Here is a 25,139-nt window from a genome sequence, read left to right as displayed (position 1 = left end):
ATTATTTTAAATTAAAAGACAATGATATTTTTTATTTTACTAATAATTTTATAATAATATCAAAATAAAGGGTATAGAATTTAATTTATTTTTATATTGTATTATTCAGCCATTTTGTTTCTTGTATTTTTTCAGTTTATAAAAAAAAAATTAAAACAAAAAATGTTATTCTTAAAATTCTAAATAATTTTTTTAGCATTAAATATTAAAAAATATTTTTATGTAATTTTTTAAATAAACAGTAGTCATTTTATGAATTAACTTTTAAAATAATTGCATATTGGGTAAATCTCATAAAAATACTTTAAAAAAATATATAAAAGCTTTTAAAAAATAACTACCTTTTACTATAGGCTATATATAAGTTAGCAATATTTATTTAACATTATATTATTAATAACTTAAATACTATATAAATATATGTATCTTAATAATATATAAAACAGTTATAACAAAAAATTAATGTTAAAATACCATTTTTTATATAATTTAAATTGATTTTTTAACAGTTAATTTTAATATAATATTTATAATATTTTTAAGACAAAATTATTACAAAAATGTGGACATGATATAAAATACGAATCAAATGGTTATTAAATAAAGCAAATTACTAAAGGCTAATAAGTATATATATACATTATTTATATTACACATTTTTGTAAACTAGTCATTTTTTTGTAATTTTTTTGTAAAATTGTGACGTTATATTTTACAAATTTAAAAAAATACTATTCTCACTACCTTGCGCAATAATTTTTTCATTCACAAATTTCTCAAAACCTAATTTTTTTAGTAATTCTAATTTTCAATTCCGTAAAAAAATTTCACCAAAAAAAAAAATTTTTAGAAATAATGAAAAAAATTTTTTAATGGATATTACTTAATTGCGAAAAACGTGAAATGTACAAACCGAAAGTTAAATATGAGAAACGTTAACGTACTTATATAAACAAAACTGGCGCGTTATGCGTCATAATTTTGGCTTAGCCTTGCGCTCTGTTGTATAACCGGTCATAAAGATTATATAGTGCGGTAACTAAACTCGTACTTATATAACAGAAATAAAATTCGAAAAAAAACTCACATTGTTATTATTTTTTTTGTGTTTTCTTTTTTGATGTTGAAAGGCCGACTTCACAGCCTAAACATAGAGTTACATTTGTTACCCTGACCAAGTCTTAAATTCACTTTGGCAGTTTGGGATATTATTAATTATAATTGCCTGATATTTAATCTGCTGATTGTTTTTGGCTCAGCAGAAATTCGTAACGTTTATAGCGCCTTACTTAAGGGCGCTACAGCATGGAGGCAATAGGAATTGAATTATACGCAAATAGCAAAACCTATTAATTTAAATAAGTCGTACGATCTCGTACCCTAATAGGTTTTATTGTATATCCTTGATCTTGACAATGATAAGCTGCTATTACGCAGTGCCACAAAGTAATGTATTGTTTAAATTTGGCCTAATAAGTGTCACGACTGACGAATTAAGACCGAAATGTAACAATAACATTATAAAACTATTTAAATCAGCAGTTTTCGTACCATGTAGGGATATGACATGTTACCAAAATGTGAACTTTTAGGTGGCTTATACGGACAGCCCCTAGTAGTTTAATAATCATATAAGACACTTTAATGATCGGGTGAAACCACCATTAATTTATGTTTGTTTATATTAGAGCTATTTCTATAAACATTTTTGTCTATTAATAGGAGCCAAAATATTTTGTTTATATAAACAATAACAGCCCACAGTTTGATAATTTAGGGATGGTCGCCGGAAGAGAATTTATTTTGCCACATTTTCTCCCAAAAAAGACATTATCAATGCTTTTCAATGATATGCGGAGTTAGGGTAAGGCTGTACCGCGGATTTGCATAAAATAGACAAACAAAAACAAAATTACGGATGCCCTTAACGAAATATCTGCTATTTCATTTAGGCTTATGCGATTAAGACAAAAATAGAAAATGCGTAGGTAAACAACACTCCTTTTTCGAGTTGGATTTTTGTTTTGGTTACTTCGCAAAAATATGCGAAGCTTACGTTAAGTTGAAAAATAATAAACACTTAAAAACCGTATTTTGAAATAGTTTTTTATCCAAAAAAAAATCTAAATATTCCAATGCTGTAGAAAATAGTAATTTCGAATTGTTAAGGGCGTTATTTCCAAAACTTTACTGCGGGCATTTAAATTTTATTTCAAATAAACGATATCGTCTTAAATTTCCCAAAATTTTTTTCCAGCGCAAAAAAGTCACGCAAAGTTCAGACTCTAAATATTTTGTTAGAAATATAATTAAAACTGAGAGTCATATTTGTAAATAATAACACAGCTAAAAAAAAACGACTATTATACAATTAAAAAAATAATTTAGTAAATTCCGATAACCAAATGCCAAAAAATTTCTGAATCTAAAAATAAAAATGTCAACAACGAATTTTAATGGAAATTTTCGAAAAAATAAATAAATAAATTCTCACATATACCCCTAACCGAAAGTAAGTATTAATAGATCTGTAAATAAATAGAATATTTTTTTAAATTTTATACGCAAATTTAAATAGCTAATATCTTATTTTTGCCGCTCCAATTAAGGTTAAATTAACAATTTCACCAAAAAACGTTTCATACCTAATTAATTTTATAACACTTAATCGTGTTGTTAACCAAATTTTGTAGGGACTAAAAATAGGCGGCACTTTACGAATTTTATTTTAACAATTCACTCGCTTAACATTCTTTAATGGTAGTAATTATTATAAAGGCGCAGAGTATGAAGGATTAATATGTTAATTAGAAGGTAATTTATTAGGTTTAATTGCCAGGTATTTCCTTTATTATTAAACATTTATGAATGGGGTTTAAATAACGCTTTTGTATTCGTTTTAAATTATTAATTTTAGCAAGAAATCTATTTTTGTTTGAATATTGAAACCGCGTCTCAGAAATTGTTGTTTATTTTTAAGACCAAAGTAACCCGTATTTAAATCGTGCAGGGGAAATATAAATAAACTGTGAATTTTTATAAAAACACCACAATTAGAGATATGCATGCAAGATAGATTAATGACTAAATATATTGCTGGAGTGATGTAATAACATAAGCGATATAGAACGGGCCTTAGGCGAAGTGACGTAAAACTACGCCAGCGTGAAAAAAAAATGTGTTCCCTTGGTTGATGAAGTCATCATAATGATGAAATATAGAAAAGTGAAAAAAATGAGTTAATATAAAATGACAATGTCGAGGGATATAAATTCACATCTTACAAAATTAAGAATTCGTGTGCAGAATTGAACAAAAAAATTTTCGGATATTATTTTTGAGAATTTTTAACGAAATATAAAGTTAAAGACATGACGTTTTATACAAAGGTATATTAAATATATATATTTTTTGGTGAAGCATTCGAAGAATAGATTAATTTTAAAAATTCTCAGAAAATTTTAAAAATTCTCAGAAAATTTTTGCAGAAATTAGCCAGTTTTACAAGAATATACCAAACATTATTAGAAAAAAAACGTTATTATTTATATTTTTAAGTTTCGTTGAACAAGGCCATCTCCATTACGAGAATTCGACGAAAAAAAAACGGCATAAATAATAACAAACACTTTAGAATTTTATTTGACATTCTGTATAACATTTCAAAAAAGGCTGAACACGTTATTATCTTTTTAAGATTGCCGATTTGATAACCTTTTTATAATCGGCACGTTAATTCTCGATTAAAAAAAAACTCGCGTACTTTATTTTTTGTTTATTCGTTTTAATAGCACTTTTTGACAGAAATATATAAAAAACAGAAATTAAAAAAACAGAAATTAAAAAAGCAGTACCAATTCGAAAATGTATTTCTTACTCTTAATTATCAGCCAAAAAAAAGATCTGTCTACGGACAGAATGTAAACTTAACTAAAGTTCGGGTAAATATTGTTTGTCGAAAAATAAACAAAAAACGAAAAACCGTAAAATTTTGACGTACGCTTTACAAACCGAGACGCTTAAAAATATGCCACGTTAACCGAAGAAATAACCAATGAATCTAACTAAAGATAAAATCAGGAATTTGAAAGGCAGTTTTGCCATACCCCCTAATAATTGCTATAATGTCATGACATTATGTTGTTTATTTTTGAATTTAAAAACAAAATTTTTGATGAATCCAACCGTTTAAACTTAAATATTTAAATTTCATCATACCCTAAAAAGTTCAGTTTATATGACTCATAGCTTAAGGTCACATTGCGTACTTAACACGCGGGTTCACTACACAAGGCCCTGGGTTCGATTCCCAGTGATTTCATTTTGTAGCGCCTTTTAGTAAGGCAATAAAAACGGTACGAACTCATGGCAAGCCAAAAACTAAAAAACAAAATAGTTTTTTGGTATTTTTTAATATTAATATCAAAAACTGACAAAGTTAACTTAAGACTGGGTCGGGGTAACAAATTTTACTCTTATGTTTAGGCTGTGAATTCAACCTTCCCACATCGAGGATAAAAAAAAATGAAAAATAAAGTTGCATTTTTTTTAACATGTTTTTGTTTACAGTTCTGCAAGAAATGCCTTATATTGATGTACATATACCTTATGGGACAGGTAACAGATTGTATGAGTATACGGAGCGATAGATCCCGGCAGCTTAACAGAAGTGCTTTAACAGAAGCGTAAGTGTAAAAAATTTTATAAAAAAAAATTTAAATTTTATAAAAAAATTTTTTTTTAAATGCCAAAAAAGACCAATAAAAATAACCATATAAAACAAGATTTTTCCTAATTGAATAACCAAATAATTAAATTTAAAACAAGCACTTAATCTACCGATCTGAATGAATAAAAATTGACCCGACCCATATTTTTAAATTATCTTTTAACATATATAACCTTTAAAATAACACATCTTATTTTAATATCCAGACAAAAATGACAGCTTACAAATTAATATTTATAAATAACCTTTAGTAACAAAACAATATAAATAAAGAAATCTATGTTTAGAAAAATAAGCATTAATAATAAATAGACTATAATGTTCTATATAAAGTTATCTTTAAAATTATGCTATATTAAAAATAGCGAGGCGTTTATTGATTATCTTATAGAAGGTTTATATATATTAGAAAAATGATAACGCTGTCTGATTCATATTAAAACTTTATAAAAATAATATATGGTTAGATAAAGTATAACATTATGTCTTATAAAATTATTAAACTAAAAATAAAAAATATATTTATTGATTTGGAAATAATTAGTACTTACATGTTATTGATTTGTTGAAAAAAATAGATAAAAACTTCAAAGATATATCCAATAGAATTTTTTTTCTTAATAACATGTCCATTTTTGAATTTAACTAATTTAATAAAAAAATAGGTCCGCCATTTTGATTCGTTTTTATATCAAAAGAAGCGGTAATTGAAATTTTCTAAAGAAAAATTAAAAAAATTATTTTTAAAAATTTAGAATTACTTAAAAATTACACATTCATTTTACGGTCCTTGCTATTTTTTTTAAACTTTTATAGCTCTTTAAAACACATTTAAATAGTATAACTTTATATAAACTTATATCTAATATTAGGTTATAATTATTTTATAAATCATATATTTAATATACATTTTTATTCTTACATTCTTAGTTCTAAACTTTTAAAAACTTTATAAAAATTAAAAAAGGTTAAAACCAAAAGTAATATATAGACAAAAATACTGTTAATATAATAACAACTTTAGTAACTACAGCTTTTTAAGCTAGTCCAACTACTGAGTATTTTTAACAATTGTTATTTTTAAGAATGTATTTTCCTTTTATATATCTTCAACAGATTTTTTTTAAGTGATATGCAAATGAGATGGCACGCTTTTGTTATACTTAACTTACTTAACCTACCGCAGACATTTTTGTAATTGTCTGAAAAACAAAAAAAGTGTTGAAAAAATTTGCATACAGTTCTACTTGTTAAACGATTCGGTTTGACGAATATAGAATGTTTATAAACAAACTGTCAATATTTAAAAAATAATTTGAATATTGTGAAGTTTTTTTTTAAGGTTTTTATAAAAGGTCTTATTAATATTACAGTCCTTTAAAGCATTTTTATACTATGTTAGCCCTATATTAACTCTAGCCTTATAATAACTCTTTACTAAATATCTAAAGATCGGTTAATAATATTTTATAATTTAGATAATTAATATATATTGTTCTTATTACTTTTACGGTATTAAATATATATTTAAAAACTTTTTAGTGAAATATCAGTAATTCAACATCAAAAACCAACGGGACGGGAAATAACAGAACGAGCAGCTCAAGAGGTTGAAAGTCAAGTGAGTTTGGTTTTTACATAATTTAAATTCTCCATACTTGTTTATATACATATAACAAAAAGTGTGACAAATTTTAACGACTTTCTATAGCGTTAAGTAAGCATAAATTTTCCCAATATTGGGGCCTACCCCTAATAATAATGGGACCTACCATAAATATTTGATAAAAGTTTATTATAAAAAATAGGCCCCAATATTTGATTCCCCTTTAAAAAAATAGGGCCCAATGTTGCCCCTCCACCCCCTGAAAAAATAGGGCCCAATATTGGTTCCCCCTCCTAAAAAATAAGGCCAAATATTGGAACCCCCTCTTAAAAATGGAACCCAATATTAGTCCCTCCCCTCTAAAAAATAGGGCCCAATATTGGTCTCCCTTCCTAAAAAATAAGGCCAAATATTGGAACCCCCTCTTAAAAATGGAACCCAATATTAGTCCCTCCCCTCTAAAAAATAGGGCCCAATATTGGTCTCCCTTCCTAAAAAATATGGCCCAATATTGGTCCCCCCTCCTAAAATAGTAGGAACCAATATTGATCCCTCCTAAAAAAATAAGGCCCAATATTGGTCACCTCTAAAAAAATAGGGCCCAATATTGGTCCCCCTCCCTCTAAAAAAAACAGGGCCCAATATTGGTCCCCTCTAAAAAATGGGGCCCAATATTGGTCCCCTCTTAAATTAAATTACCCTTTAAAAAATTACCCTTCCAAAAACCCCTTTCTCCTTTAAAATAATTTTCTCTTTATTTATTTTTAGGGATCCTTTTGTAAGCGCGATTCGAACAGTTGTCCTTACATAAATCGAACCTTATTCGACTCGTTAGGTCCTACTAGAAGTTTAAATTTACGCAGCACATCGCCATGGACTATGGTGTAAGTATCACCTTTGTACCTAAAAGTAAACAGTAGCTAGAAACCAGTTCTTAGTAACCACGTGATATCATCTTAGTTCTAAGCACATTTATTAACGTAGTTAAATATTGGAACTATAGTATACTACTAGGGGGTTTTTAGTGGTACGATTTTAAAGCAAATATTGATATTTACAGAGTGAATAGAAATCCTAATCGCAGTCCGTATGAGATATACGAAGCTTGCTGCGTCTGTTTAAACTGTGTTGATCTTGTGACAATGAATCGTTCGAGCCATTATATAAGTATACCTATAAAAGTTAAACGGAAGATAAGTATATGGAACGGACGGGAACATAAGCAAAAATACGAATTAATTAGTGTAGGCTGTACTTGTGCTGTGCCGGGTCGTATAGACAATGAAACTGAATCAAACTAAAAAATTACAAGTTTGTTTAAAAAAATTCATTCAAAATTTCAGCATATCAATTTCAAATTTTAAGTTTTAAAAAGCACATACTATATTTCCCCCGTTTTTTCGATGTTTTAAGAGCACAAACATACGTAAATGTATTTAAAGTAACGCTTTATTATGTCAATATTAGTGTAAGGCTATTTATTTATAATTTCTATTTGAAATTCGGTTGTTAAAAATTTTTGTACATATTTCGATTTTGAGTATTTAAACAGTGTTTTTTAACTTTTTATTTTGACAAGGTGTGTGCAACTTTACTTACAGCAATATTAAATTTTTTTAAAGTATTTCTTTATGACACGTATACATTACGCGACCGTTTCAATCCACTGTAAAATATTATTTGTTGTTTTTTAATAAGGGTCGCTCTAAATTCCGCCTTTTTTACAAAATTTTATGAGTGCGTTATATTTTTATAGGCTTGACTAGTGGTATAAAAATGAAAAATGAAAAAAATAGCAAAAAAAAAACTTTTTTGTTCCGAATCATCCGCATTTTCCGTTTTTCCTTTTTTTCCGCGATAAGGGTAACCTGTCATTTCATTATCGTACAATCTGCAAAACCTTCATTCATTGTTTTCTATGAATTTCAATAAAATAAACAAAAACAAAGTTGTGTCTAGTTTAAGCACGCCGGATCTCTATTAGCGTCGTCCGCCAGTTAAAACAAGTAGTACTAAGATAAATGCGGAAGGGGCGGAATGTACAAAAGAAAAGATTAAGGTAAGGTTATAAAAATCCCGCTATTCAGCATTTATAAATTAGGCGGACGACGCTAAGAGGGCTCCCGCACGCCTAGCTAACGGAACTAACTTGTGACTGACTTTACACAGAAGGACAGTGGGTCAATGAAACATTTTTATACCTTACCCTAATCTTCTTCTGTGAAATCCGCCCTTTTCCGCATTTCCCTTTTCCGCATTTATTTTATATAGGGTGTAACAGTACCAAAAAAATTCCTACGGAGTTTTGGGTACACACACACACACACACACACACAGCCTTTACCGACAGACTAACATGTTTATTTACGATTTGCAACTCTAAAACTGGCAGCATACTAAAAACTATCTTTTCTAAACGTTCTGTCATAGAGGACCTTCTGTAAAACTTTTAATAATTGCTGTTATTGCTTAGCACTAAAAAACTAACAATTAATAATACCGTCAACTTAAAAACAGCTTTTTAAGCAATTGGCGACTGTCCAGCTGCGTTAAAACACACAAAAAGTGTCAGCAATGCTTACTTTTTACGCATTTGTTACGCTAAAAGCTACAGGCAACTTTGCAGACCAACATTTTGCGAAAAAAACTTAGGCTTTCCTTAAAGGGCATAGTGGAAAAGCTAGTTCGCTGTAATAAATCCTTATTTAAACTTATAAGTTAATAAATAATTACATATAAAACTTAAATTAAGCTAAATGAGTTAAAAAAAACGACTTGTTTAAATGCATTTTATTAAAAAACTATAAAACTTTTTTAATTTAGCTTTGACGTTTTTTGAAATTGCCGTAACGGATTCCCGCCTTAATTTAAATGACGTCACTTTCACATAGAGACAATACTACTAACCAACAATAGGACATTTTTTATTAACTTCCTTTAAGCCTAAATCTTTCATGTAAAATGTAGTTTAATTTCCAAAAAAATATGTCGTAAATTTCGATAAAATGTCGTTTTAAAAAAGATCCATTTAGTTTTAGTTGTAATTTAATTAAACTGTCTGTAATTGCGGGGTTCAAAGGTGAATAATGTGGCATTGGCGCGGCTTGAACCCGAAACTTTTCGGCTCGTAATCCAATGCCATGACCAATATAGCGGTATGGAGAATATCACAGTTGACAACGTAGCCTACCCACGAGCACTTCTAGTAAATGTCTATAAAGCACAAGTTAAGTCGCTAGTTGGGGGACATTTTAGTAGTTTACTTTTATCGTTGTACCTAAGTTGTACATAGTTGCGTCGGACTACGAGCCGAAAGGTTTCGGGTTCGAGCCGCACCAGCGTCACACTGTTCGCTCTTGAGCCCGGCGTTTAAGGATAGCTCGATTACGTCATAACAGCACATCTTTCCGAATAAAACAAAAAAATCAAGTAACAAGCCTAAATATTGCAGAGTTGCAGTCGTAACATTTGTTTGGCACACATGTCTTGCCGAAATGTGAGAGATACCAGGTCTCGATTACTTTCATGTCATGCCGCAAAAATTGACATGTCATGTCATAAGCTATTTGACAAAAATGTGATTGTCATGTCTTATATATTGGATGTCATGTCGCAAAATTTGGAATGTCATGTCGCAAAATTTTAAATGTCATGTCGCAAAAAATGAAATGTCAAGCCGCGAAAATTGACATGTCATGTCATAAGCTATTTGACAAAAATGTGATTGTCATGTCTTATATATTGAATGTCATGTCGCAAAATTTGGAATGTCATGCCGCAAAATTTGGAATGTCATGTCGCAAAATTTGGAATGTCATGCCGCAAAATTTGGAATGTCATGTCGCAAACTTTGGAATGTCATGTCGCAAAATTTGGATTGTCATGCCGCAAAATTTGGAATGTCATGTCGTAAAATTTGGAATGTCATGCCGCAAAATTTGGAATGTCATGTCGTAAAATTTGGAATGTCATGCCGCAAAATTTGGAATGTCATGCCGCAAAATTTGGAATGTCATGTCGCAAACTTTGGAATGTCATGTCGCAAAATTTGGATTGTCATGCCGCAAAATTTGGAATGTCATTTCGTAAAATTTGGAATGTCATGCCGCAAAATTTGGAATGTCATGTCGCAAAATTTGGAATGTCATGCCGCAAAATTTGGAATGTCATGCCGCAAAATTTGGAATGTCATGCCGCAAAATTTGGAATGTCTTGTAACAAAAATTCGAATGTCATGTCGCAAAACATGGAATGTCTTGTCAATGTCATGTCATATAATTTTGAAAGTTAAGTCATAAAAATTAAAATGTCATTACTATTAAAAGTTCACTAAATCATAGTTTTTAATTTGATATTTTCTTGTCCAGTGTTTATGAAGGTGTGAGAGAAATTAGTACATAGTCAAAAAATTTCTAAGGTTAAATTTTAGTTTTTTTTAATCAAAACACAAGCACATCTATATTTTCATTAAAAAATTTCTTATATATATATACAAAATTTTTTTTTCTTTAATTAGATTTGTTTAGTTTCTTTAAAAATGTCTAGTAAAAACACCGTTCATTTCTATTTAAAACAAAGTTTTGATGATATCTTATTAACAATTTCCGCTAAAACCTGCCCACATTGTAATAGCAATGTGTCTTGTTCCAGTTTGGACTTTAAAAAACATTTGTTTAGTCATTTTACCCACCGAGTTGAATCTCTAGTCAACGGCGATCCAGGTGATAAAATGCAACAAAGTAAAAGTTTTTTTTTAAACAATTAACAATAATATCACCTTTACATGAAAAATTTTTTTTAAGTATGTATTTTTCCTTGTCGAAAAAATTGTACTACCCAAAAAAGTGTAAAAGAAGCAAAAAGGAGCCATTATCATTGCATAAATTGTGAAAAAACAATTAGTAGAAAAAATATTTTCGTAACACATTTAAATCAATGTGGAAAAAAGGAGCAAACAATGGGTTTGTTTAAACAACTATTTTTAACAAAATTTTTTAAATTAAAACTCTTAAAAAACAGGTTTTAATTTTTAATTGCAGAAAAAAAACTGAAAAATGAAGTGAAAGTTAACTTGCTAAAAGGTATGCATTTTACATATTTTAATAGTTATAAATATGTATATAATTAAATAAATCATTGTTATTATGCTGCATAATAACTATTTACTTTTTACAAATTATCTATTTAGATATTGAATTTCAAAATAAGGGTGACTTTAGTTGCAAACATTGTCATAAGTCTTTCCAACATTTAGTAAGTCTTCGACGCCATGGCGAAGAAGCACATAACATACAACAAACAAAGTTCCCAAGTATTTTAGTTGACAAAAATAATGGTATATTTATGGTTTCTAATTCTAGTTCAGGTTTGTTAGCACCAATTCACATAAAAAAAAACATATTGACTAACACAGCAATATGCGAAAATGAAAATTGCGAGGCTATTTTAAAGCAGGGAAGGGGTATTAATAAAGGAATGGAATGTCACCACCTCAAAGCAGTACAATTTGCAGATTTTACTGAACAACCTTGTGTGTTAACCGTTCCTTACCTATGGCAGATGCAAGAACTAGGAATTATCTCTAATGAATCTGCAAAATCATTGCTGGCCTTGAAGACTGAGGCAGAAGTTAGTAAAGCCCCACTTGTAGTGAAGGCAGATTTTGCTAGTTTAGGTTACTCCAGTCGCTATACCTATTATTCAGTTTTCTGCAAAGTTAAAAAATATTACTCGAAGTTGGGAAGAGTTCGAGTGACTTTTGATACTGAAATCTTATTTTGGTCTTGTTCTTGTCCCAATTCAAGTCAGTTTAGATCATGCTGTCATATTTATTTGTCTAAGTGGTTCAACTTTGAAATAGAAAAAAATGATTTGGTTTGCTGCAGGTATTGACTAAAAGTTAAATTATTTTTAGTAAGATTGTATACTAGTAAAGATATTTTTTAAGTTTTATGCCTTACAGTAACTTGGTGCTTTGTAAAAGAAACAAGTACAGTTGTTTAATTTTAAATGATTTATAGTCCCAAATAGGTGTTGGTATATTAACAACACTAAATATATACAATAGAAAAAAGAGCAGTATAAGTATAAATGATGCGAAAGAAATGGAGTACTTAATAAAAGAAAAGGAAATTCCAGAAAATGTGCAGATTGTTACAGAAAATCCTCCAGGAATATTTGTTCCAACAGAACAAAATTGCCCATCATGTAAAGGAGAACTAAATGTGGGTTTTAAAAGGCAGGCAACTGTATATGGAGTTAACAAAATATGGAGCGGTAAATAGTTTTTTAAATTGTTAATAAATTATAAAGCTTATCATTTTAAAAGAAAAAAAAAATTTTTAATTTTTTTTATTTACTTAGACTTAAATTTACAAAGCATCATTTTTAATTTAGGAATTTCAGCTTGCATTAAAGTTTGTTCATTGTGTAAATTTAAAGTCCGGTTTCAAGAACATAATTCTGGATTTCATAATTATAATAATGTTATTTTTCTTACAAATGAACTTTGTTTGTATCTGATCAAGGGACTGCAGGTACTTAGTTTATATCTTATAAATTAAAAGCATTTTTATGTATATGAGAAGATAACAGAATTTATATATGTGCCAAAAATGCATTTTACCATTAAAAAAGTTAATTGTTATTTTAATTTATATTTATTGTTTTTGAATAAAGCAACATGTTGATGTGGAAAGACATTTGAAAATTATCTTCCAACAAAAAATACCCATATCAGATATAAGAAATGGACTGTGGCACTTTTGTGCCCTACAAAACATAAATTATAACTTTTCATGTTTGAAATGTGGTTTTTATCCCAAAATTTTAATTGGAGATGGGAATTGGTCAAATTGCTGTAAAAGACCATGTAATTAATAATTTTAATATAAAAAAAACTTAATAATTAAGTAATTATTTTTTAGTTAAACAAAATGTTTAAACTATTTTATCTGGGTAATAGTAAATTAATCCTTTAGCTGATGCTATCGATAAGGTTGAAAATGTGCCTTCTACAATAAACATACGAGAGGCTTGGATGGAATACACAAGGGAAATAATTGGTCGTGGTTTTTATGGTTAGTTTGTTAACTAAACAAACAATCAACAGTTAAAACCTAACTTATATATATCACAGCTGTACACAAATTTATGTAAATGTCTTACAAAGCAGTTACATAATAAAGCTGGGTTTTTGTATGACAATGTCTTAAACAGACCTTTAATTCCCTTTTCACTATAGGAAGTGTTGCAAATCCGTGGAAAGTTGAAATTGGCTACAAGACCATAGCTCCATGGATTGGAGATTCCTGCCGGGTATCTGATGAGGTGCCTAGCACAGAACATAAAAAGGGAAAGGTGCTTAGTTGTTCCAAGTCTCTTACAAACGGAGATAATGATAAAATTTCTCAGGAGGAAATTTTGGAAGCACTTCACAATATAAAAGAGGTTTTTTTGTTATTTATATCTATTGTTAATATAAATTTAGACATTGCTTTTAATCATATACTGTATTTAAAAGATTTTGTTTTAAAAAAAATTTTTTGCAGGATACTCTACAAGATTTATGTAGGCGGGTAGGCATCAATTGTAAAGGATCTCAGGAGGAACTAGTTAATAAACTAAATGAATTAGTCCTATTTAAAGACATATACCCAAAGTTTTTTAAAAAAATTAAAAAACATGGAGGTATGTTGATTAATATAATAAAATTTCTGCATTTTTTTATATATAATTTTAAAGGAGGAATAATTCACTTTCGCTGCCAACATGGAATTTGTTATTATATGAAAACTTTATTGAGGCATGAAAGTGCAAGGGACTACATTGATGGGATTTTGGGTCTTAAGCAGAGACCTATAGTATTTATTTCAGACATAGCATCCCAGGTTTGTTTTAAAATACTATTTAGTTTTTGTTTTTTGTTTGTTGGTTTTACTATCAAAAACGTATTGTTACATCGCTGCGAAATATGCATTTTTAATGTTTATAAAGGTGGCTCATCATGGGGAAAACAGGGTCAAAGGCCTGTTTAAACCTTATAAAGGAATGCTCTATCCTTGGACAGAAGAGATGTTCGAGGCAGAAAAAAATGGAGTGTTGGCTAAAACTACCATTGATCTTGACAATAAGTTACAATTTTTTAGTTTGCTTGACCGGTTTCATACAAAATCAAAAAAAAAGGGTTTTGAAAAATCATTCAGAAACATAAACAACTGTTCAAGTCTTGATTTTGTAAATACTAGCATTGCTGAGCAATGCAATTCAGAAATGGCAAAGGATAGGTTAGTGTAAAAACTGAAAAATATTGCCATTTTAACAAAATATAATTTTGATTTTTTTACAGATCATTTGTTTGCTGCATGAGTTTTGTTAACTTTATATTTTTTTCCCGGCTATCAGTTCACTTTCAAAACCAAGTAAAAAATTTACAGTATCAAAAGATTGCTGAAAAAGATTTTGGGGTACAATTAAGCCAAAACAACTTCGGTTTTGGGCAACCGGTTTTTCCAGGTAGTAAGCAGTTTTAAAATTGTAAAAAACATAGCTTTTCCAAGTTTTATTTTTTATAAATGTCTAAATAAGTTTTGATATAATAGGTCTGTTTAAAAATTTTTTTTAGATCGCCATCTGTTGGTGACAAAAAATGTCACCATATCCCACAAAGTGGTAAATGTTTTGCAAGCTGAAGCAAATTCGATTCCGAACCCCCAAATGCAAACTTTTGATCCACCCATTTTTCCTGGTAACTAAGCAAATACTTAAAGTAATTGGTAGGTATTTTAATATAAAATAATATTTTTAGACATCAAAACTTTATGGAGCTCAAAATTACAAAACAGAGTGGAAGCTGTTATTGACGACCTAATATTAAATACTATGTCAATGAAGCAGCTGGAAAATAGCAACAAATTGGATGATTTAGTAATGACTTGTTTATCAACTTTTTGTTTTTTAAAATATTTTTACATTACAATAATGATATTTGTTTGTTAACAGGTCATGGATATTATTCTCAAGGCATTATGCAAAAAAGTAAGTAGTCTTTGTATTAATATGTTTTTTTAAGGTATGATTTATTTTTATTTTTTATGTTAAACAATATTAAGAAAAAGGCTATTATTGTAATTGTTTTAACTTTTAAAAATTCATTACTTTAAGGTTAAAGATATAGAATTTATTTCTATTCAATATGCAAGTGTTTGGTTTTATAATGAAAAATATGCTAAGGGAACTTCAATGCAAAAAGTGGTGATTTTTTTTATAATAATTACATCTGTAAATTTTTTATATTTAAAATATTAGTGATAAGAAGTTTTTTTAATTACTACCTATTTTATGCAGGCAAATCTGTTTTTAAGCAAATCTTGCCTAACAGCAATAAATACAGGCGATCATTGGGTGTTTTTGGTAAGCATTTTTCATGTTAGTAACTATCTTTGTTACTTATTTATTTATTATTTTTTATTTAAAATCTTTTTTTTTATTTAAATCATTTTGTTTACTTAATTTATTTAAATCATTTTGTTTACTTAAACATCATTAGGTTTACTTTAACATTTACTCTATCATTATATATATATCTAAATATATTAAAATTTAATATCAATTTAAAAATCAGGGAAAAAATCATCAGAAAAGGGAATTTTTTTTGTATGATTCCTTTCAAAATGAACCAAAATTAATACAAAAGTTTAAAAACAGCTGGAAGTAAGTATACATGAGAAGCAAAAATGTAGTTTTAATTTTTTTTTTATTTAACTTTGGTAACTGTTTTGCAAATATTGACTTCTTTAGAAAATTTTGTTTATGTTACAACAATGAAATAAGTTATCAGGAATGGGAGTTTGTATATTGTGCACATTCAAGCCAAATAGATTCAGTAAATTGTGGTCCATTGGCACTTAAGGTAATATACACTACTAACCTTTTGATAGTAACATTAAATTAGGTGTGTTGTTAATAAATTTGTACAGTGTTAAAATAGCGAGTTTTTAATTTTTGTAAACAAAGGCGGCTCAATGCTGGTCAATTGAAAAGGCTGTAAAGGAAATAAATACAAATTGGGAAGCATGTCAACAATACAGAGAGAGTTTTGGAAATATTCTTCTGGAAATGACTGGTAAAAAGTTAAAATTGTATTACAGTTTGTTACTCCTAATAAAAGTATCAAAGTTTTTTATTTCTTTTACATCATCTTAAAATTATTTTAGATGTAAACAAATTGAACAAGTTTTGCACTCACTGCAATTGGAATGTACCATTAAAGACAAAAAAAAGCCAAATTGATTGGGTAGTAACTTTTTTTTTTATAATCTAATTAAAAGTTTGATTTGAGTTTTAGTAAATTTTGTTTTTTAAAATTTATATTTGCAAAAAAAGAAAGAAATTTTACCCTAGCCAGGCTAAGTTATGTCCTTGTCTGTTTTAGTTATCTTTTAAATGGGTTGTAACAATAATTTTTTTATAAAACATAACATGGTCCTTAACCATAATTATACCGTAAATATTTTAATGTTTTTAGGTTCAGTGTGATGGCTGTAAAAGATGGATCCATAAAATTTGTATTGATGTTAAAGTAGAAAAGTTATTCTATTGTTTAAATTGTTTACCTGTGCAAGTTTAGCAAATTTATTTTAAGTAAGATATTAACATATATTATTTTTGTTCATCATTAAATCCAACCGACTAGTTACTTAAAATACTAGGCTTTAAATAATTGATCAAAGTGACAAGTATCTCGAAACTAGTTTGGAGTAATGAAAGTTACCCTACTTTTAAACCATAACACTTTTTTGCTTTAGTTATTTTTATTTCTTAATAAATTCTTTCAAACAATGTTTTTTTTTTGATAGCAATGTTACAGAGAGATTATTATATAAAATAAACATGGGAGATTATATCATTACATTTGGACTGCTGCAATATGACTTTTAAGATTTTTGTGACATAACATTTAGATTTATTTGACATAACACTGGGATTTTTAAGACATAACATTGGAATTTTTGTGACATAACACTGGGATTTTTGCGACATGACATTCGGATTTTTGCGACATGACATTCGGATTTTTGCGACATGACATTCGGATTTTTGCGACATGACATTCGGATTTTTGCGACATGACATTCGGATTTTTGCGACATGACATTCGAATTTTTGCGACATGACATTCGGATTTTTGCGACATGACATTGTGATTTTTGTGACATGACATTCGGATTTTTGCGACATGACATTCGGATTTTTGCGACATGACATTCGAATTTTTGCGACATGACATTCGGATTTTTGCGACATGACATTGTGATTTTTGTGACATGACACTGGGATATTTGCAACATGACATTGGGATTTTTGCGACATGACATCTCTTTTTCAAGGTCGAGACATAATGTCAAAAAATATGTTACGACTGCTGTTGCAGTTCTCTCATGCTGCAGCGCCTTTAAGTAAGGCACCATAAACGTTATTCATTTCTACTGAGCCTAAAACCAAAAAGCAAATAAACATAAAATCTAAACTAAAGTAACAACAGCAAAAAAACACAAATTTACAATGCTGTAATTACATTGTTATAATTAATTTAAAACTGACGTAACTAATAACACCCTTCTAATAGGTTTTATAATCAATAAAATAGTTAAGTGATTGCCATTAGGTTCCATTTAAATTACTATGCAATTATTAACCAAACAATTTAAATATCTTATCATCTAACCACATATATATGCCCTTAATACACATACCCTTACTCAGTAATTACTATGTAACTATTGCTAGGCTATTATTGTTTAAAATATATCTATTGCTATGTTATTGTTCCTGTTTTTACAGTTCTAACAAATTCTTCACTTACTTTTTGGCAAAAATGTTTGAAAAAACCGTTAATTTGATTCCAAGATTGTGTAGTTAGATTTTAAAAAAGTTTAGTGCTGCGGGCCAGCTGACAACAAACCTAATTATTGTTTGTGGTATCCGGTTAAAGATGTTTTTAAATTTTAGTCTAACCTTGTTGTTTTTTAATCGTGATCTTACGTTGGGTTTATTATTATAACGTGACATAATATTTGCAAAAACTTAAAATTAAATTTTTAAATTTCTTGGGTCATTTTTAGTAATGATATGTGAGAACCGTAAAAGTAACTAGAACAATGTATATTAATTATTAAGATTATAAAATAACAATAGCCTATCATTAAACATATAGCAACAAAAAGTTAGAGCTAGTGTATATAAAGACTAGAATATATAAATGTATATTCCAAAGGCCCGTAAAAGTAACAAGAAATTTGCAGAGAACCGTAAAGTAAAAGTGAATGTTCAAAAGTTTATTATTTACAAATATTACGGGCCTACTAATTGATTTTTATACCAAACAAATTTTCCCCAATCTATTTATCTTTAAAACATGACACATTACTTTGCCCCTGGTCATAATAAAGAAGAACTGACGTCATAATTAAGATTGCTCACGTCACAAATGAAATCAATCTATAAAAATGACCATAAAATTATTCGATTTCCGTTTTAGTAATAAAAAAAAAAATTTTACTTTTTTTTGGAAATTATAGCTTCTTAAAAATTAATTAAAAAAAATTAAAATACCCTAAACGTGCTGTTGATTAGAATTTTACAATGTTTTTATATTTAAAGTTTAAGTTCATACCCTTAAATATACAGTTTGCCTATGTTATAGCACTAGCTCTATTGTTTAGGTCTATGACGTCACATAGCCCTAGGCGGAGCGATCGAAGTTGACCGATATAATAGCACATTGGTAACATTATAGTTAATAAGCCGGTTGAATAAAACGGAGGTAATCACAAGTGCTCAGATAGTATTATAAGGTCAGATTGAGATAATTTAGTTGTCAATTTTGGTATCATTTTTCAAGCAAAACAGTTGTTCAAGAAAGTGTTAAAAAACTCCAGGATATATTAGTAAGCTGATAGTCTTAGTACATAAGCTCACCAAAAAAAACGTGTTTTTAAATTTAATTTTGATTCTATAGACTTAGAAGGTTTAAATATAAACATGAAAATTAGGCTGCTTGCGTTTTGGATACTGTATCAAATACAATTAACATTTCAACAAGGTAAGTTTAAAATAAAATATATTAAGGTACTGGATTTGATTCCCAATGCTTCCATGCTGTAGTGTCTTAAGATAAAGTGCTATAAACAGTACAAACTCCTGCTAGGCCTAAAATCCATCTGCAGTTTAAGTATTGAGTAATTATAATCAATAATATCACGAACGGCCAAAGATAACTTAAAACTGGGTTGGGGTAACTGATGTTACCCTATGTTTAGGTCGTGAAGTCGGCCTTTCCACATCAAGGATAAAAAAATACAAAAAAAAATTAACTATAACTTTAAATTAATTATTTATTTCTGGTTTAGTATGTATGCCCGGACTATGTGAAAATAACGGAACTTGTATTGAAGTACCTTTAAAATTAAATGGATTCGAATGTCAATGTAGCAATGATTATCATGGAAAACTCTGCAGTAACAGTAAGTTTAGAGACGTATTTTTTAGTATTTATTCTCAATGTGGGAGGGTTGACTTAACAGCTTGAACATAGAGTAACATTTGTTACCCTGACCCAGTCTCAAGTAGCCTTTTGCAGTTTGGGATATTATTGATTATAAATGCCTAATAATTAATCTGCTGATTAAATGCTGGCTCAGCAGAAGTTTATACCGCTAATAGAGTTTTACTTGAAAACAATTTTGCATGTGAGAAACAGTAATTGAACCCAGGACCTTATGTAGTAAAGCCAAGTGCTCTAAGTTTGTAAAAAAACAATTTTAATGATTATGACACATAGAAATAAAGATAAAAATCTGACCATCAGATAATAAGCCAACTTGTTTATTTTTTCGGGAAACGAAAAAAAATCGCCGTTAACTTTACTATGTAAGGTCGCTGTTTCAAAATAAATAAAAGTATGAGCTAAAATTTTCACACGCTTCGAAAATAATTTATTGCATAAACTTTTACATCACGTCGTCGTAATAAAAACGTTATTTTAAAACATTTCAAATTTATATATCTAAAACTAAAAATAAAAATTGCCAAATAAATTATTTTATTTTTCTAACTGCTTTAAAGCTTTTTTATTGAAGTAGAATTAAAATGTTCAATAAATTAGATAAATTAAAAGTGCTCAACTAATTCTTGACCGTTTCGATTTTTAACCGTCTAATAGACTATAAACATAAAAGTTAAACGACATGACCAATTAACCAATAGATTACAATCGATCAATTTTTAACGGTTTACTTTTTACGACTTTGAGCTATTAGAAGTGTTACTACAAAGTGAAATAATTGCAATTAGCCAATGTAAAGGGCATTATAGTAAAAAAGACCGGCAGCGTGGTGTAGTGGTAAGAACACCTAATAAGTTATCGTACATTTTTTAACAAATTTTTACTTAAAACTTTCAAGAAAAATTCCCTTTTGGATAATGACAATAACAATTTTAATACGCGTGTAAAACCTAAATTTTTAAACAAAGCATAATCCAGCGGTTTTGTATACAATATCTTTACACAACCTCTAATATTTAAAATGTGTTTACCAAAATCGGGTTAACGGCGCGAACTTTAGAGGTTGTGGCAATAGCGGACCGAATTGTGGTTTACATTTTCTTATAGCTGTTGTGGATCAATTTTACACTTCGTTTACAATCAATATGTTGTGCTAGTAATCGAATACCTTTCTCAATATGTAAAAACAATTTTGAATTGTACAAATTTTGATGGAGAATTAGACAAATAAAGTTAACAATATTAAATGCATAAAAAACGAATTTATCTACTAAATAATATTATAAAAAATAATAAAAAAAATAAGCAGGAGAGCAGTGGGGATCGAACCAAGGCCTCATGTAGTGAAGCTAAGTGTTCTGACCACTACACTACGCTGCCGATAAACTTACAGCATGGAAGCAGTGAGAACCGAACCCAAAACCTCCTATTCTTAAAACCAAGTGTCTAAACCACTACTAAACTTATTGTGGTATTTTAACAGAATTACCAGACGTCGAATGTTTAAGTGACCGAATAGTTCTGACCGTCCAAAAAAATTTAATTCTCGAAGAGGTAAACATGGTACGAAACAACTTCGTCTACCTCGGAAATAATTATTTCAATTCGCGGGAATGTATGTCTAAAAATGCCGGGGACGATTTGGTTGTAACCGTTATGTCGCCGTTCGAAGGAAAATGTGGAACGAAAGTATACAAAGTAAGCGATTTTTTGTATTTATTTATCCTCAATGTGGGAAAGTCAAATGCACGACCTAAACATAAAGTAACATCAGTTACTCCGACCCAAGCTTGAGTTGCCTGTAGCAGTTTGGAATATTATATGGACTATAATTAACTGATAATAATGCTGCTGGTGAAGTGCTGGCTAAGCAGGTGTTCATACCGTTTATAGCGCCTTACTCAAGGGCGCTACAGCATAAGATCAGTAGGAATCGAACCCAGGATCTCATGTAATAAAGCCAAGTGTTCTAACTATTACACAACGTTGCCGGTTGTGTAAAAATTCAGTTTATAATCCGAAAAGCTACCAACTAGTAAAGATATTATACATTTACTTTTTACAGAATTCTGCTGGTAATTTAATGTACAGTAATCGTTTATTTCTTGATACAACTCGAGACCAAAACGTAACAAATAGTCATAGAATGGTGTTACTAGATTGGTCGTGTGAATATAAGAGTAGATATGCTGTTTCATTTCCCTATGCTATTCAATACAGCGTGAAGTAAGTAACATATTTATTATACTGGACTACTTGTAATTAAAAATTTTTGTTTTTTCGTTTTTTAGCAAAATTTTCATGTAAAAATTATTTATATACATCTATATATTTATTTACTAAATAAAAAAATAAATGGGTGAGCAGTGGGGGTCGAACCCACGACCTCAGGTTGTGAAGAACAATGGCAATGCACTACACCACCTAATTTTCACACTAAAAAATCCTATTCAAAATTGTAAAAATTTTAATTTTTTTAGTCGACCTGAACGTCAAGTAGTATACGGAAAATTTACCCTTGACATGTCTGTCTACCGTGACCCACTTTTTACCCCACAATCTAAACTACGCCCCCCAGTGGATACATCAGTTGGGGACAAACTTTACGTACAAGTTGAACTGATGACGTCAGCTCAGCAGAATGACCTTGTGGTGACGTATAAATCGTGTTTTGCTAGTAATACACCGGACCCATCCAATACCAGCACTGACTTTTCACATGAACTTATTACCTCCGGGTTGGTAATTTAACTTTTTGTAAAAAGTATTTTTGATTAAAAAAGTTGACTTTACAGCCTAAAAATTGTGTACTATTTGTTACTCCTACCCAGCCTTAAGGTTTTTGGAACTAGAGCTAAATTTACATCCTAAACATAGAGATACATTTGTTACCCCTGCCCAGCTTTGAGTTGACTTTGGCAGTTTGGGATATTATTATTAAAATGGCCTAATAATTATTCTGCTAATTGATTTTTTGACACAGGAGAAGTTTATACTGTTTATAGGACCTTACCTAAGGGCACTACAGCATGATAGCAGTTGGAACCAAACCAACGACTTTATGTAATGAAATTAACCGACAGCGTGGTGTGGTGGTAAGAACACTTGCTACTCCACACATAAGGTCGTGGGTTCAATCCCCACTGATCTCATGCTGTAGCGTCCTTGAGTAAGGCTTTATAAACAGTATGAACTCCTGCTAAGTCAGCACTTAATCAGCAGCATAATTATCGGGCAATTATAATATATAATACCCCAAACTGCTAAAGACAACTCGAGACTGGGTCGGAGTAACTGATGTTACTCTATGTTTAAGTCGCGCATTCGACTTTCCCACATCGAGGATAAGGATATATATGTGTATATAAGTTTACCCCATTGTTTTATCATTTCTAAATATTTAAGTATTATTTAATAATCATTTTGTTAATATTTACAGTTGCCCTAGTAGGCTAGACCCTTCAGTAAAACTACACCAATCCAACAACTCCAGCGAATCAGCGTTTTCATTCATGGTTTTTATGTGGTCCAATAAAGAAGCTCCTATTTATTTACACTGTGTTGTTAGTGTATGTAATATAACAAGATTTGGAGATGTAAGTTTGAAATTTTTAAATTATATTTTTTCTAATTTTAAACCATTTGGTAAGTGGGTTAACTACTGGACAAGCGCTATTAAGGTCCTAGGTTCGATTCCCAACGCTTGCATGTTATATAAACCTTAGTATATCAATTACAGGTTTTATTTTATTTTTTGAGTGTTTTTGCAAAATTTTTAACTTTTTTTTAAATTTAAAATTAATTTTTAGCAATGCACGCCTCCTTGTATGGCAGCATCTCGATTACGTCGTGATATCGATGACGTCACGGAACCTGACGTCACCTTAACAGTTGGTCCAATAAATATCAAAAATATTGAACCAAGTTTTGATTTGCAATTCGACAATTATATAAATAATACTGATGAAATATTGGACATTAAAAAACATGAAATTAATTCAGGTACTGTAAAATTATATTTTGCAAATTTTTGTAGTAGTTAAAACACTTGGCTTTACTACATGAGGTTCCAGGTTTGATTCCCACTGCTCCCATGTTGTAGAACCTTTAAGTAAGGCACTAATAACAATACGAACTTCTGCTAAGCTAACATTAAATTAGCAGCTCAATTATCAGGCAATTATAATCCATAATATTCCAAACTACCAAAGGCAACTTAAGACTGGGTCAGGGTTATAAAAGTTACCCTATATTTAGGCCTAAAAGTTAGCCTTTCCACATCAAGGATAAAAATACAAAAAAAAACTTTAATATTTTATGCAAATTGACTTCTACATAGACAAATATGTTTTTTCCTTTTTTAATAAGTTTTTATTTCTTATTTTAGGTTCAACAAAGCCCGAATATTTGATTCTAGGAATCCTTTCAGCAGTCGGTCTAATTTTTATAATTATTTTATGCGTTTTTGTTTATCTTAAACGTAAAAATTCAAACATTTTAAAACCAAAAAACTTACCCATTAGAACTATATCGTCTAATGTATCTATAGCGCCATCTCGTGTCGAAGAATTGGATAATGTAACACTGACATCGTCATTAAGTAATACCAAAAAGAATAGAGTCTAAAAACGACAATAAAATTGTAATTATAGGGGGCAAAAAATAGGGGTTGTAACAAAATATGACCAATGAAATCTTTAGTACATACCTAAGCAATAGGTAAAAAGGGTAAAAGGGTAAATATAACCCCTTTCCAGCTCCCTTATAAAGTAGGGGTAAAGTTTAATTACCAAAATTTAGTATAATATCTTTATAAATTGGTCATATTTAGTCATAACACCTATTTAGTTAGAGACATATCCCTTTAAAAAAGATTTTCTTATTTTGTACTTTTATTTTTTTATATATATCTTTATCCTCGATGTGGGAAGGTCGAATGCACGACTTAAACATCGAATAACATCAGTTACTCCGACCCAGCCTCGAGTTTGCGTGCGATATTATAGATTATAATTGCCTGGTAATTAAGCTGCTGATTAAGTGCTGGCTCAGCAGGGGTTTATACCGTTTATAGCGCCTTACTTAAGGGCGCTACAGCATGAGATCAGTGGGGATTAAACTCACGCCCTCATGGTGATGTAGCAGCGGTTCTTACCACTACACCCCGCTGCCGGTTAAAACACCCTAGTTTATGTTTTAAAAACTTTAAACTTAACAACATTACTTTACGTTTTATAACA

At 29.5% G+C, this 25,139-nt stretch overlaps 2 protein-coding genes across 2 annotated transcripts; both read left to right on the top strand.

The window, feature by feature from the left end:
- The first annotated feature begins 11,678 nt into the window (after positions 1 to 11,678).
- On the top strand, positions 11,679 to 16,962 carry LOC145760321 (uncharacterized). The gene is made up of 20 exons (XM_082574186.1): positions 11,679 to 12,220; positions 12,403 to 12,611; positions 12,732 to 12,871; positions 13,014 to 13,206; positions 13,316 to 13,414; positions 13,579 to 13,784; positions 13,886 to 14,024; positions 14,079 to 14,224; positions 14,331 to 14,620; positions 14,683 to 14,849; positions 14,959 to 15,081; positions 15,142 to 15,260; positions 15,336 to 15,371; positions 15,498 to 15,587; positions 15,681 to 15,746; positions 15,958 to 16,046; positions 16,134 to 16,245; positions 16,350 to 16,458; positions 16,550 to 16,629; positions 16,861 to 16,962. Exons 1-20 carry the CDS (start codon positions 11,679 to 11,681, stop codon positions 16,960 to 16,962), a joined length of 3,057 nt encoding a protein of 1,018 aa, XP_082430312.1.
- Positions 16,963 to 19,360: 2,398 nt separating this feature from the next.
- On the top strand, positions 19,361 to 25,139 carry LOC145759914 (uromodulin-like). The gene is made up of 8 exons (XM_082573769.1): positions 19,361 to 19,437; positions 19,745 to 19,858; positions 21,383 to 21,597; positions 21,965 to 22,125; positions 22,380 to 22,637; positions 23,339 to 23,495; positions 23,709 to 23,901; positions 24,287 to 25,139. The coding sequence occupies exons 1-8, from the start codon at positions 19,377 to 19,379 to the stop codon at positions 24,523 to 24,525; spliced, it is 1,398 nt and encodes a 465-aa protein (XP_082429895.1). The 5' UTR covers positions 19,361 to 19,376; the 3' UTR covers positions 24,526 to 25,139.

This window comes from Corella eumyota, chromosome 7, assembly GCF_963082875.1.
Source record: "Corella eumyota chromosome 7, kaCorEumy4.1, whole genome shotgun sequence".
NCBI lineage: Eukaryota > Metazoa > Chordata > Ascidiacea > Phlebobranchia > Corellidae > Corella > Corella eumyota.
Note: the sequence above shows the minus strand (reverse complement) of the source record. Positions and strands in the feature narration are given on the sequence as shown.

Excerpts from the sequence above, each read along its gene's own strand:
- LOC145760321 (XM_082574186.1), top strand. The coding sequence starts at position 11,679 with ATGGTTTCTAATTCTAGTTCAGGTTTGTTAGCACCAATTCACATAAAA. Across the intron at positions 12,872-13,013 it reads ATCTGATCAAGGGACTGCAG|CAACATGTTGATGTGGAAAG; the intron begins GTACTTAGTTTA and ends TTTTGAATAAAG. Across the intron at positions 13,207-13,315 it reads AAATTGCTGTAAAAGACCAT|CTGATGCTATCGATAAGGTT; the intron begins GTAATTAATAAT and ends TTAATCCTTTAG.
- LOC145759914 (XM_082573769.1), top strand. The coding sequence starts at position 19,377 with ATGAAAATTAGGCTGCTTGCGTTTTGGATACTGTATCAAATACAATTA. Across the intron at positions 19,438-19,744 it reads ACAATTAACATTTCAACAAG|TATGTATGCCCGGACTATGT; the intron begins GTAAGTTTAAAA and ends TTTCTGGTTTAG. Across the intron at positions 22,638-23,338 it reads CATGAACTTATTACCTCCGG|TTGCCCTAGTAGGCTAGACC; the intron begins GTTGGTAATTTA and ends TAATATTTACAG.